This window comes from Musca autumnalis, unplaced genomic scaffold, assembly GCF_047663935.1.
Source record: "Musca autumnalis isolate F117 unplaced genomic scaffold, ASM4766393v1 scaffold_1, whole genome shotgun sequence".
Classification (NCBI taxonomy): Eukaryota; Metazoa; Arthropoda; class Insecta; order Diptera; family Muscidae; genus Musca; species Musca autumnalis.
In genome coordinates, this window is record NW_027411644.1 from 318,756,010 (window position 1) to 318,771,153 (window position 15,144).

The 15,144-nt window shown below is 37.4% G+C and overlaps 1 protein-coding gene across 2 annotated transcripts; it reads right to left on the reverse strand.

The window, feature by feature from the left end:
* Positions 1–54: 54 nt before the first annotated feature.
* Positions 55–14,428, reverse strand: LOC141390011 (venom acid phosphatase Acph-1). 2 transcript variants are annotated; one of them, XM_073962400.1, is made up of 5 exons: positions 13,822–14,428; positions 1,476–1,571; positions 1,044–1,286; positions 444–983; positions 55–355 (listed from the first exon to the last, which is right to left on the reverse strand). In XM_073962400.1, the coding sequence occupies exons 1-5, from the start codon at positions 13,969–13,971 to the stop codon at positions 194–196; spliced, it is 1,191 nt and encodes a 396-aa protein (XP_073818501.1). In that variant the 5' UTR covers positions 13,972–14,428; the 3' UTR covers positions 55–193. The 2 variants fall into 2 exon arrangements, with proteins under 2 accessions (XP_073818501.1, XP_073818502.1); XM_073962401.1 differs by lacking the exon at positions 1,476–1,571 and having other exon boundaries at positions 13,822–14,347.
* Positions 14,429–15,144: the final 716 nt, after the last annotated feature.

Sequence of the window (15,144 nt, forward strand, 5' to 3'; positions counted from 1 at the left end):
TGAACCGACATTCTAGATCCATAAAGTTCGAAGCATTTCATACAAATCTCAAAATTGTATTATATCTTTAACAACAACAAACATTTTATTAAGCTTTTTACACCTTATCACAAAAGTATTTGTTTACATCTAACAATAAATAACAAAGATTCTAATAGAGTATCGAAAATACCCCAAATACATAAGTACCAATTTATTTACACTCAGGTTGAGGATTTTCACAAGTTTCATCGTAGTTATCCAAAAGTAAATGGCTAATTGAAGCTGTGAATTGGGTCAAAGAGCAAGGAGCATCACAATTTGGTATGGTCAATTCCTTGGGAAACTTGTCATCACTGTTGTAGTAATAAACAATCTATAAATAAAAAAAGAAAACTCAAATCTCAATTATCCTCAAACAAAAAAAAAAAAAAAAAAAAAAAAAAAAAAAAAAACAAACCCACCTTAACCTCAAAATCATCTTTAAACAATGCACTGTGATGCAACTCAAATGCCAAGGCCGATGCATATTCCGGCAGTTTGGCTGTTTGATCCAAAATATTCAATGAATTCATTACATTGACCAGCGTCACATCATGGCCAGCATAGAGGAAAATTTTCCGATCTGGATTCAGGTTACGTTTACGTTTGTTCAGCATTTTCGAATGGATTTCGGTGAGAAAAGCCCCACCCTTTACCTTTTTCATTAGATTTGTTTCTGTAAACAAAGTGTAACTGCGTTCAGCCAAGGGTTCCAAACGATCGGGATAAATGTTTTCAGCCCAATCGGGTAGTGTTAGCCCGGCTTCACTTTCTATCTTTAAAATGTTATACAACAGTTCAACATCCAGTACTGAGGTGATATTTTGTCCCGTGTGTTTGGTCAACAGACGATACAGATTGTAATTGTCGTCATCAAGTTTTCTCAAATCTGGTGGTGGGGTTTTATAAAGCTTTTCCAGGATGGTATCATATTTTGCACAAGGTTTCTTTTGGGCCAATAACTGAAAAGAAAACCAATATATTTCTAATTTTTGTATGTATTTATTAACAAATATGCTTACCGTATCCTCCTTCCGTGGTATGGAATTCACCGCCACTGTTTGCCATTCAATGGGTAGCGGATTATTGTGTTCCAGTGGTGGCATAAATCCTGCCAATAAACTATTTGCACTCATCAGACATCGTTCTGCTGCTGAACTTAAGACCGATACTTGTTGTGCGGTGTAGAGTCCATTTTGTGGCAGCAAGCGATAGTAACGCATTCGTAAATTTTTACCCAAATTATAGGCCTGCAGACTGCCTTTCTATAAAAGAAATATTTAAACAGTTAGGCCATGTTTATATTATAGCCTTTTGCAGGGTTAACCTTCTTTATGAGGATTTGTTTGACGTATATGTAATGGAATTGACATTTAAAACCCAGTGGGTTTGTTAAATCCGGTTATATATAAACGTACTATTAGAGCTCCTTAAAATATAGAGTCAATATTCACCTGAGTTAGGGCTCCCAAACCACCCGGCCATTCATAAGTAACATGTGGATCATTAGGATATAATTCACTAGGATTCTTTTCGCCATGCCTGAAAAGCTTAAAAGAATGTTTATCAATCAAAGTCAGTAAGAAAAAGATCAAAAGCAGGCGAGACCGACTACATAATACCCTACACCACAGCTCAAAAAATGTTCTTCGGGCGGGATTTCTGCAGATGTTAAAAGGCTATGAGTATAAAATCTTCTTCAACAATATTTGAGAGTTAAGTCCGATTTTTTGATAGTTATGTCCGTGAACACATTGTTATGTCCGGGTACATTTAAAGACTCCAAGATTTCGTACCACATACTCTCTAAAGGATGCAATAACACCAGCACGTCGAAGGAATGTGCGTACTGAAGACAATATCGCCGCTGTAAACGAAAGTGTGGAAGAAAATCCAAATTTATCGATTCGTCGTCGGTCGCAGGAATTGGGGCTCTGTCCGTCCACTACTTGGAAAATTTTGCGCAAAGATCTCGGCCTACACCTGTATAAGATCCAGCTGGTGCAGGAATTGAAGCCACGAGACCATTATATGCGTCGTTCTTTCGCCGATTGGGCTCTAGATCAGTTGGCAAATGACCCGTTGTTTTATCGCAAAATTGTGTTCAGCGATGAGGCGCATTTTTGGCTTAACGGGTTTGTTAATAAGCAAAATTGCCGCATATGGAGTGAGACCAATCCGCAAGAGACCCTACAGACTCCATTACATCCAGAATCGGACCTTATTTATTCAAAAATGAGGCCGGAGCTCGCGTTACGGTCAATGGAGATCGTTACCGCACCATGATCAATGATTTTTTGTTTGAAAATATGGATGACATTGATCCGGAGGAGATGTGGTTTCAACAGGATGGCGCTACGTGCCATACGGCGAACGCAACCATCGACTTATTGAAATCAAAATTTTGCGATAAGTTGATTTCGAGAAGTGGACCTGTCAATTGGCCTCCAAGGTCGTGCGATTTGACACCTCTCGATTATTTCCTGTGGGGCTACGTGAAGTCACTGGTTTATGCTGATAAACCAGCAACAATTAATGCCTTTGAGGCCAGCATTGTTCGTGTTATTCGTGACATACGGCCAGCAGTGCTCGAAAAAGTGGCCAAAAATTGGACGTCCAGAATGCACTTCGTCAAGAACAGCCGCGGTGCCTATATGCCCGAAATCATTTTCAAATGTTAATGTCACGTATTGATCTTTCGAATAAAAAAAAATTTTGATTACAATTTAATTTTTTGTGTTATTTTTTACAATTTCAAGTTCTATCGGGCTTAAAAAAACACCCACATCGTATTATTTCTTACAACCTCGAATTATGTCCGAATATCGAGTACATCGGAGACACTGCCTATCGCTGGAGCAATAATTTGCCACTGCCATTAAACAATTACCAAATAGAAAACTGTCTGCGTTGATGGCACACCGATATAAATCTCAGTGCTGAAATCCTTCCTTCTCTCATCTGGGAGAAAGAGACTTTCGAGCGAATGTAAAAAAACTTGGTAAGAAAGGAGAAACAGAATGTTGAAATTCCTGGGTCATTTGTGTGCCACCGACTATAGCGAAAATAATGTGGAATTCGATAAACGAACCAGGTATTCGTACGAAGCTTATAAACCATATAAAGGAAAGTTTCTTATACCCTAGACAGGCGGCAGCGTTAATTTGCATTAACTACCTTAATTCAAATTAATTCGTGCATTATCCACATTCTTAATGCACAAAATCAAACTGAATTTCAATCGAATTTAGGTATTTCAATATGGCAATACTGTAAAAGAGAGCCCATATACTACATGTAGGAGAGAGAGCATTTTCATGCTCTGAGACACATTGCAAACAACAAGAAAACAATTGTTTACCAGCAAACAGCTGTTTCGTAAATGCAGGAACTGTCGTCTGTCAGGTTAAAATTAAATGCACATCTTAATGCAAATTAACGTTGCCGTCGTCTGTCTGGGTATTACTTAGCTGGCTTTTTACAGAACATTTGTTCTATAAACCGAACTAAGAAAAGATCTGTAATTTTCTCTGTTTCCTGCTGTATTTTCCCAATCTGGGATATGGTGTTTCCTGATGTCGCGTTTCAATTGTTCGCTCTAACGAAGCATTGGTCTTCCAGTTCTGCGAGTGCCGTAATGCGGCCAGTATTTATACGCCTTTTTTGCGGGTTCATCATCACTCATTCATATGACATGGCCTAGCCAACGCAATCGTTGTGTCTCGATTCATTCAACTATACTGATGTAGTTGTATAGTTGATATAGCTTATTGTTGATACGACGTCGATTTTCGCCGTCAACGCAGATTGGCCCGTAGATCTTTCGAAGAATTTTTCTCTCGAACACACCAAGCCCTGCTCTATCTGCTTGCGCAAGTACCCATGTTTCGGAACCATACCTTAGCAGGGATAGTATCAATGTTTTGTTAAGTGTTACTTTTGTTTGACGAGATGTGGCTTTATTCTTAAACTGCTCTGCTTACTTAGCTTAAAGTAGCGTCTGTTGGCCAAAACTATTCTTCTTCGAATTCCACATCTGATGTTGTTTGTTGTATTTATGGCGGTGCGTTTACTGCCAGACCGACTTTAGCAGATTCCCTTTCGGCTTTTGCAAAGCTATCAGTTACTTCTTTTATCGACCGACCCATGATGTCAATATCGTCGGCATAAGCAAGTAACATATTGCTGTTTGTATATATTGATCCACTTCTTTTTACCATCACATCTCGTATAACCATTTCCAACAGGATGTTGAAGAGATCACACGACAGGCTGTCTCCTTGTCTGAAACCTCTTTTGGTAATAAACTCTTCAGAGAGGTTTCTGCCTATTTTAACTAAGGACCGAATATCAGTTAATGTCATCTTACAAAGCCGAATGAGCTTTGCCGGGATATCAAAATCAGATATGGCTTGGAACACCTTTGAACTTATAGGGCTGTCGAAGGCTGCGATGATAACATCGACAAAAAGATGGTAGTTGTCGATCTGCATTTCTTGGGTCTTTTTAAGAAATTGCCTCAAGGTAAATATGTGGTCAATGGTGGATTTGCCCGGTCTAAGGCCGCTCTGATAGGGTCCAATTATTTCACTGACCATAAGCTTTAGTCGTTCACACAATATGCCAGATACTATCTTATATACACACAGAACAATATATGTTAGAAATATGTTTGGATCCAAAAATTTGTTGGGAACTGGTTTGGATCCAAACATAATTTGTTTGTGTCCAAACAAATATATGTTTGCAACATTTCGTAAGATATCTCAATTTTATTTGTTTGGGTACCAACATATTTTTTATGTTAGAACATAGTTTTTATGTGTGGAGAGAGGATTTTTGCAAAGAGAGTAACACAAAGGATCTCGCGGCTGCGAAATGCTGTTTTATAATAAAGAGCTGTGTATATGTAGAAGCAAAGACGGGAGGATAAAAAAAGTTAGTTTTTACTTTGGTTGTGAACGCGGCCAAACGTGTGTGTTTCGTGCTTTGTTGTTGTTAACCAACGTAGCAAGCGAAGAGGAAAAGAAACAATTTGTATGACTTATGTTGTCGTTTTTTCTTCAGTTTTCTACCGTGGTGCAATGGTATGCACACCCGCCTTGCACGCTGAAGGTCGTGGGTTCGATTCCCCGGCCAGTCAACATCAAACACTTTTCAACGGTGGCAAAATACCCCTCAGTAATGTTGGCGACATTTTCTGAGTATTTCAGCCTTGTACAACTTCTCTATAAAGTGGTGTCGTAAGACACGCCGTTCGGACTCGGCGATAAACAGTAGGTCCCATATGAATCGGGGTGCACTCATTGATATGAGAGAAGTCCCCTGTCCCGCCTGGGATGTTTGTGGAACAATTATATATTTCTAAATACAATCGTTGAGTAAAGACGGTAAAGTGAGTGAATAAATCAGTGTTTTGTTTTTTCTTAAACAAATGGTGCTCTTTAGTAAATTAAATGCCCAATACATTTTATAATTGGAAATTTTATAATTGAATCAAAAATGGAAATATATTTTAGACAAGGAAGAAATCGCATTTAATGGTAATTACATCAATACTTTTTTCATATACATACGTGCATATGTATATTTGAAATATGGATGTACCTATTTATTACAGTATATAATCATTTGATTCCAGATCTCGATTTTCCGCTGACGATTTCAACTTTGAGGAGAATGTGTTTTATTCACAACTAAGGAGAAGCGTTCAACGATGTTTCTATATCTCTTCTTCTTTATTTGCGAATCCGATATTCGGATGTAAAGCGATCATACAATATTATTGTTTACATGTTTTAAAATGAATTTCCAATATAATTATTATCTAGTTGTAGGTAAGTTCTCGATTTTTAGCGGCATTTAGTAAGTTGGTTTCATCTCTGTATCCCGTCCAGTCTTGAATGTTTTTTAACCAATATATCTCTCTCCTGCCTCTACTTCGGCTTCCTTCTATTTTCCTTTTTATAATATTTTGTAGAAATTTGTATTTTGTATTTCTCATAAGGTGACCCAAGTATGAGATTTTTCGGGATTTGACAGTATGTAGGAGTTGTCTTTCCTGGTTCATTCTTCTCAGTACTTCCTGGTTTGTTATGTGAGCAGTGTATGGTATCTTCAAAATTCGTCGATATAACCATATTTCGAACGCTTCGATTTTCTTTTCATCTGCACTTTTAATTGTCCACGTTTCAGCTCCATATAATAACACAGACCAAATGTAACATTTCGTGAATCGTATCTTTGTTGCTAGACTAATCTCGTGATTTGTTAGTACTTTCTTATATTTGTTTCTATATATTCCCCCCTATATACTTCCCCCCATTCCAGTTGCTGATATTATTCGAATGATCGCCACAAATGTTCGGAAACGATATCGTTTTCAAACATTTGGCAAATGTTTTTTTCTTCACAAGAAAAATTGTTTCGAGAAACATTTTTTTCTTTGGTTTTTCTTTGGTTTTCAAAAATAATTTTCTGTAGTTTGTAAAAAATTCCCATTTGCTTGTTTCAAATAATTTCAATATAAATGCTACGTATAATATGATAAACACAATACAAGACAACAATGTTTATCAAAGAAATAAAGACGAAAAAGTAGGCACATAACAGAAACATGAAGAAACTTCAAAAAAAAAAGGTTTTCGTCATTATCGTAAAAACTATCGTTAATCATTCGCAAATAATCGTATTAACGATATTCAAAATCGAAGGATTTCCTGCCACAAACTAAGCGACGACTGGATCGTTTTCAATTTATTCTCGTGTGGTGTTCTCGAACAAAATATCCGCAAAACTATCGAGAAACATTCGAAAACGATATCGTTTTCGATAGCAATGGTATGGTGGGTGTTTTATGAATTATTTCATTTCGTTTTTCTTTTATTAAAGTCTGTTATGTATTTCTTTGGAATTTTTTTATGTACCTATGTGTCTGTTGTTGCTTTTTGTGTTTTGTATTTCTATGCATTTCAATAAACCACCACCATTTATATATGTGTGTATATGTTAGAGAGAGCCAGTGAGCGCTTACTGAGAGCAAGTGAGCATACATTTCAATGTGTTTTACATTGAAATTTACGCTCCCTTCATCGCAGTAAACGTCCACTGGTACATATGTTTGTTTGTTTTTTGCGTCCAAACAAACATATGTTATGTTTGGCACTGGTTGCAAACAAATATATGTTTGCTGCAAAATATGTTTGGGACATATTTTAGAGAGGCCTTTTTTCCTTCGTGTACAATAGGAAGCAGACTTATGCCCCAGTAATTGGAGCACACAGTCTTATCTCCCTTCTTGTGGACTGGTCATAGGACGTTCACGTTCCAATCGTCGGGTACACGTTCTTCCTGCCAGATGGCACTAAATAGCTTGATGTATACACCTTATCAGCGTGTCGCCTCCGGTTTTAAACAGCTCGGCTGGTAGGTCATCGGCTCCTGCTGCCCTATTATTCTTCACCCGCTTTATTGCTGGCTTTATACATTCTATACCATCTTCTGGGATTGGATCTGTGGTATCAGTTTGGAAAAATGTCATTTTCTTAGGATACCTCCCGTGTGCAATGCATTGTTTCTGATTGTAGAGTAGACCTATATGCCTCATTTTTCTCTTCGGTAGCAGCACGACACTTCTGGTCATACCATGGGTTCCAGAAACCTCCGCCACTCTGGTATCCCAGTATGGATTTCACGGCTGTTTGCATGGAGTGGACAATATGTTGCCACAGTGCTGATATGTTATTGGGACGAGAAGTGCTTTGATTAAGCAATTGGGCCAGTTGAGTGGAATATGATGTGGCCATCTATTGTGATTGCAGCTTACCGATGTCCAACTTACATACAAATCAAAATGAAAATTTCCATTCTAACTCTTATATTTCAGCCAATTTTTGTCCGATAGACTCGAAATTTTTTGCAACATGTTCTATTCTGTAATCTGTACTTTAAAATGATCCAATAAACATTTTTTTCGATTTTGTAAAATTTGCAAATGGCCAAACCCCCTTAAAAGCAGCTCTCCACTGATACCACGGGATGGTCAGTGTTCACTTGAGATGAATGAACAACCAAAATAATTCGTGGAATTTATCATGTAAAGCCGATCAGGACCGTTGCTTGGTATTTTTCATTCCCTACGTCATCCATTTAAACAATCTAGAACTTCTTTATAGCTGTTGTTGTAATCTGTTTCGTGAGAACGATCGTATTGTATTTATAGGCTACAACGTTTAGCGAATCTTTGAGTTTATATACCGCCGCACAGTATAATAAAAACAAACATAAATTTGAGATAAAGCTAAAAATTAATTTGTTCTATAGGTCTCATATTAATCTAAGTGAACAGCATGCAGATAAGAACATCTCTCAACTGTCTAATCTCACACTTTACAAATCACTGACACTGTGATAAAGAAATTTTTGAGATCAAATGAAATCACGTATTCTAAAAGTTATACGAGAGATGGGAGAGAATATATGTATATAAATATAGAAATGAATTTATTTCAAATATTTGTAAATATTGAATATTCTTACACATTTATTGTTTCCAATAAATGTACATTGTAATCTCCTCCGATTACAAGTCTCTTTTTGCGTTCATATTGTATTTTAAAGCAAAAACAATAATCACAACATTTGTTTGGCTGCATTTCTATGCACATTGTAACTTTTAATTTGTGGCGCATGCCGCAGCCAAACGTCAACAACGAATAAGTGTACAATGAATAAAAACATACAGTGGCTCACAGCTGAATGAATGTCAATACAACATATTAAATTGATTAGTACAATACATGGTAGAACCAAATAAGGTAACAGCAATACCCAGCTGACTGAAAAGTGGGTTGTAATGTTAGTGTCAAATTCCATACGACATTTTATATTTTTATACCCTCCACCATAGTATGGAGGGTATATTAAGTTTGTTTTTCTGGTTGTAACACATCGAACGAATAATTTGCCTCCATATAAATTTTGTAAAATTTGCATGTCCGTCTGTTGTAATCACTCTAGCGTTCGCAATAATTGTGTTAGAGCGCTATAATTTTGCACCCGAGTGTCTTTTCCATAGGCAGGTCAAGTTCGAAGATGGGCTATATCGGACCACTTTTTGGTATAGCTCCCCTATAACGGTACCTTCCGATTTTCGGTATTTTGGGGATTTTACCTACATTTTTTGACCGAACTACCTGCATTTTCACGCTTTGGGTTCCCAGTAGTCACAAAATATCTCCACTGAAGACCGTCAACATAGGTCCATGTTTTGGTATAGCCCCGATATAACGATACCGCCCGATTTTCGGCATTTTGAGGATTTTAGCTAAATTTTTTTTACTGAACTACCTGTAATTGGGGTGCCGCCGTAGTGCAATGGTATGTACACCCGCCTTGCACGCTGAAGGTCGTGGGTTCGATTCCCCGGCCAGTCAACATCAGAAAACTTTTCAACGGTGGCAAAAAACCCCTCAGTAATGTTGGCGACATTTTCTGAGTATTTCAGCCTTGTACAACTTCTCTACAAGTGGTGTCTTAGGACACGCCGTTCGGACTCGGCGATAAACAGTAGGTCCCATATCATTGAGCTAATATGAATCGGGGTGCTCTCATTGATATGAGAGAAGACTCCCCTGTCCCGTCTGGGATGTTTGTGGAACAATTATATATATTATACCTGTAATTTGACGGGTGAGGTACCTGGTAGTCATAAAACATCTCCACCCAAAACTGTGAACATAGGTCCATGTTTTGGTGTAGCCCCCATATAACGGTACCTCCCGATGTTTTGCATGTTGAAGATTTTAGCTAAAAATTTTCACCTGTAATTTGACTGTTGAAGTTCCTAGTGATCACAAAATGTCTCCACTAAAAACTGTCAATATAGGTCTATGTTTTGGTATAGCCCCCATATTACGGTACCACTGTGCAAAATTTTTAAGGTGATCTTGTGCAAACAATTCGAACTGAGGATTTTTTGAAAGTACAGACCCAAACGACAAGAAACCCTAGTTGGGTTTTGTTGTGTCAGATCCAGCTCGGATTTTATGGCCCCATCTAAACATGGTTAAATATTGAGTTTTTAAAGAAATTCGGGGCTATATCTCTGAAACCAATGCGAATCTTCTTCTGACCTCTGAAGCAAATTTGAATAAATATTGTGAGAACTAATGAACTCGAAAAACTACATTTATTGCCTCAAATTTCAAAATATATGCAAAAATTCCACCGGTGCCACCGTGGTGCAATGGTATGCACGCCCGCCTTGCACGCATAAGGTCGGTGGTTCGATTCCCCGGCCAGGCAACACCAAACATTTTTCAACGGTGGCAAAATACCCCTCAGTAATGTTGGCCACATTTCCTGAGTATTTCAGCCTTGAAAAACTTCTCTATAAGTGGTGTCTTAGGACACGCCGTTCGGACTCGGCGATAAACAGTAGGTCCCATATCATTGAGCTAAATATGAATCGCGGTGCACTCATTGATATGAGAGAAGTCTCCCTTGTCCCGTATGGGATGTTGTGGAACAATGTTTTTTTTTGTCCACTATTTTTGTACATTTCGCACCGTATCTCCAAAACCGGTAATTTTTTCTGAATATTTTCTTTTGGAAAAATATTCCCTGGAATGTAATACACAACTCTCCAGAACATGTCATTGATGCTACAATATTGCTAAAGACAGCAAGGCCAAATTCCTATTCGTTTCTGAGATAAAGGCCTGATAAATGCAAAAAAGTGTAGATTTAGTCCGGTTTAGATGATGCCATAAAATCCGATCTGGATCTGACAGGACAAATCCCTACTAGGGGTTTTGTAGTCTAAATATGTACTTTCAAAAAATGCATACTAGAAGTTGTTTGCATTTTCAGTGTTGCAGAGATCTAAGGTACATTTTTGTAGTTATCTGTTTGCTTCAAATTTGATCGGTTTGATATCTGTAGACCAAAACCCGAGAAAAAATGTAAAAAGAAATTACATCTTGACGGTTATGGCCTAGAAGATGAAGTTTGGTGGATTTTATGTGTTTACAATTTTTGTTCATTTGGAGATGTGCTACAACTTTGCCTCTGATATGAATTCAAATTTCCTTACGGTTTGGAAGGTATAGTCCATACAAAATGACACCTTTCGACATCGAAGCCTCAAACCTTTGGAGGCCTATAACCGCAAAAGTTGATGAGAAAGAAAAAACGGCGAGACACGTGTCTTCTCTTTTTTGATCTTCTATCACGCTGCGGTGCCAGAATATGGTAATAATTTTTGTGTTGCATAGTGTTATTTTATGTCACTCAAATAAGACCGCATGTGCTTCGCTCGTTTTCGAGTGAGAGTAAAATTCGCTAGGTTATGTTAGATTGAGAAGAGGGCGATATAAAAATTGCCACATGTCCGTATAGACATACACTTAAGCCAGTGTAAGACTGTTGTATGCTCTAATTTCAGAAGTATGGAGGAGATTAATATTTAGTTTTCGCTATTTTAGAAGTTCTGTCCATTTCCTAGCCTTTGCCAGCGTCGCAAAGGCTAGGAAATGACAGAGATAGTGTTCCAACGTTTCGTTCCCCTCTCTCGCGAGTAAAATCGGAGTTCTGAGTTGCCAAGATCTCCTTTCGGCTTCGGTAGAACGTCTCTGTGTTTCTTGGTCTTTCAATTCTTGGCAGAAAGGATAGCCAGACTACGCTTGCTCAGGGTATTACAGTCATCGCTAGGAAGCGCATGTCCAATTTGTTGTCATTAAAGCAGGGATGGCCACCAACAACAACTTTCATATGCCCGCGGGCACTTATATTCGCGGACAAGAATGGCGCCGCATTACTTATCACAGACCGACCTATCGCGTTATATGGTTCTTTGTCTGTGATACCGTTTAGAGTCTTGAGGACCTTGTTCCTACATCTCAGCTTGACGCATATACTCGTAGCTATGGCTTGTTAGGACGACATGAACATACTGTCGAATGTGGACCCTACAATCTTGAGGCAGTTAGTGGTGGGAATTCTCTACCATCAAGCATGACATTCGAATCAGGGCAAATCAGGGCATGACATTCAAATTAGTGGAGGATATGCGGGAAACAAGTAAGAAAGTATCAGTCAGCTGTGCCTCAATTGTACACCCTCAGCCTTGTACCTAAATAAAAGAATAAAACACAATATTTCTGCCGTCTATAGGGTTTTTTTTTAGTTTCTGGGCCATTATCTCAGGAAGTGTATATTTACGAATGTACCTAGGGCCGCATGCAAAACATGTTGTCAAAAATTTAAAACCGATCCCAAACCCTTAACTGCACTCTTTCCAAACTTCGTCTTGGAGGTACTCGAAAGAGCGGTCTGTTGTAGTCAATATTCGGATATAATTCGAGTCTGTAAGAAATAATACGAATATAACGTTTGGACGAAACCAATTTTGTTGGCAGGTTTGTTTGTTTTTTTTTTTGACTTATGGACTTGCCCTCAAAAAAATTGCGCCGTCGCACAGTGGATCCACCCATTGGCCAAAAATAAAAAAATGAATGTCAAAATTTTGGTACAACATCTGGCAACTCTGACAGCTATGACATGGACGTTTTAAAAAATATATTAGTTTTTGTTTCATTCGAACGCGATCTTCTTAAGAATAGCTTCAAAAGTCGGTACATTTGACTAATATTTTTTTTTGTGAGTACAACCTATATTTTAAGTGCAAGTAAATATATTCAAAAAATCGCGAAACTAATACGTATAGCAAAATATTATAGTGGATTTTGAAGGAGGAGGTAATAGCGTAATTTTTATTAGAAAATAGTGTTTTAGCGTGTTGCGAAATTCTAGTTAGCTGCATATTTTCTTAGTGTATTTTGGAATGCCGATTCGATGATATGCTTAAATTTGACCTAAGGTTTTAGTCATGATGCCCACCAGTGCCCACCTCGGGAATAATTTTCCAAAAAAGGTCATTGGTTTAAGATTATTCAGTATTAAAATCGCTGACTTAAGCAGCCCTAGAATAGGTTTTCTATGGATATATTCGCGTATAACTCTGTTATCTGACCACGTACATTAACATAATTGGCATCAGTGGCAAGATGAAGAAATCTTCTTCCTAATTTGTCTTACGTTGTTGGTACGTGCCTACCAGGAAGAACGCTATAAGATCTATATTAAAAATTTTACCAATTTCAGACAAAAATATTGATTTTTTTAATCAGCTCATAAAATAATCGCGACCTTAGTTCATGTCCTTTTGTATTAACAGAATAAAACGATTGTCACCGTATACCCCCTCCAGAGGGGAAAGAGGGGAGAATGTTACGCTCGTGGTTTCTTAAAACTCTCCTTGCAGCAGCACAAAGCTGTAACCGGCGCATTGGCTTGATTTTTACACTCTAAATATTTTTGGCCACTTTCTCCATACAAGTGGATCCACTGTGCGTCGTAACAGGTCCCGTAAAAATAACTTGGTGCAAAAAAATGTCAAAACGATTCGTTCTAGGAAAAAACCATCAACCGTTTTGAACAAAAGTTCAGAAAACAAAAAAAAAAAAAACCCTAAAATTTGACCTTCGAAACCGAATAACTTTTTTGGACTCATTTGATTGATGTAAACTTTTAGGATATTACTTCTAATGTGGCAAACCCTAGCTCTCCACTAAAATTCAGCTTTGTGGGAATTTTTGCTATTTCAAAGTATATTTTGCATCTATTATATACAAATTCTATAGCACTTTGAATACAATGATACAATTATTTTGCTCTGAGCCACTGTTCCGCTGCATACGAAAACGACATAACATAATATGACAATTTAGGCCAACTTACTATGGATATCATTCGTAAATTACGTAGGCCACGTTCATCGTTGTTGTCACCAAAAACAAAATAAGCCATCATGACGGCACACAAAGCTCCGCCTAATATGATCACCGATATTTTGGTGCCACGCCTGGATTTGCAATCGATTTTGGTCATTTTTGGCTTGGAAATTTATACTCGAACTTCAACTTAAAATAAACTTCTGACATTCAGTCACACTCTTCGACACTCTCTTTGGACAAAATTCTATTCAAACATAATTCCACTTCACTTTGTTTAATTTTTGTTAATTTAATTTCATATTTGCTAATTTTTTTACGTTCATTTGATATTTTGTTGTTATTTTTAGAAATAATAAATGAATTGAAATAAAACAAATATTATTTGTGTTTTTCTTTTTTTTTTGTAGAGCGCCAATAGCAGTACCACCAGACTAAAGAAATATTCAATTAAAACTCGTCGTTGTGTTGTAGATTACGCGACCGCGAGGTTCCGACGACTGACTAAATGCTGCTTTTGTGGTGCGAGTACTGAGTCTGGTCACAGTTGTTTTGTCTTCCATTCACCAGCTCACACTTATTCCGAGCATGCCGCCCGTATGGATGGTTTCGATCAGGGACGTACGCAGGATTTCATTTCGGGGGGGGCCCAACTTGACCAAAAATCATGAAAAATTCAAATGTTGCGTAGCGTTACGTAAAGCTATTTAAAGGGGTTATGTCCAATTATAAGTATCAGAAAAGCCATTTTCATGCATTTTTATATGAAATCTGTTAAACCTTGAGTTACCTTCTATTTTTTTTTTGTTTTTGTATAATCTTTCTGACAAATAAATTCCCGCCTATAAAGCACTGTTTTTACTAAAGCAGTTTGCGGTACCCACTGCACACTGGTCCCAACCTGCGACAAAAATCGAAAAATCGATATCAGCAAATCTCTGCGACAATTCAGCAAATTGTCTCTAAACATATCACATTTTAATATTCCAGCACTGTTTTTGTGATTTATAACGGTATTTAACAAAACAAAACAGAAGAAGTTGACCATTTACGTATGATCTCTTAAAAACTTTAAAAACATCAGTAAGGTTGTGACTTCTTACAAGGCAAGTAACTCAAAATTGAAATGATAAAATTATTTTTTTCGAAATGGAAGTTTTATTACAAGATTGTCTAATTAAGTTTACATAAAAATTTTACCCATTATTGGCATAAAATGTGCTGGAAATCACATTTATTATAATACTTTTTTGTGGATTTTGTTTTTCCAAGTCCAAAATTGAAGTTAAGTTTTACTAACTTCGCCACTCTCCAAATTTTTTGGAGAATG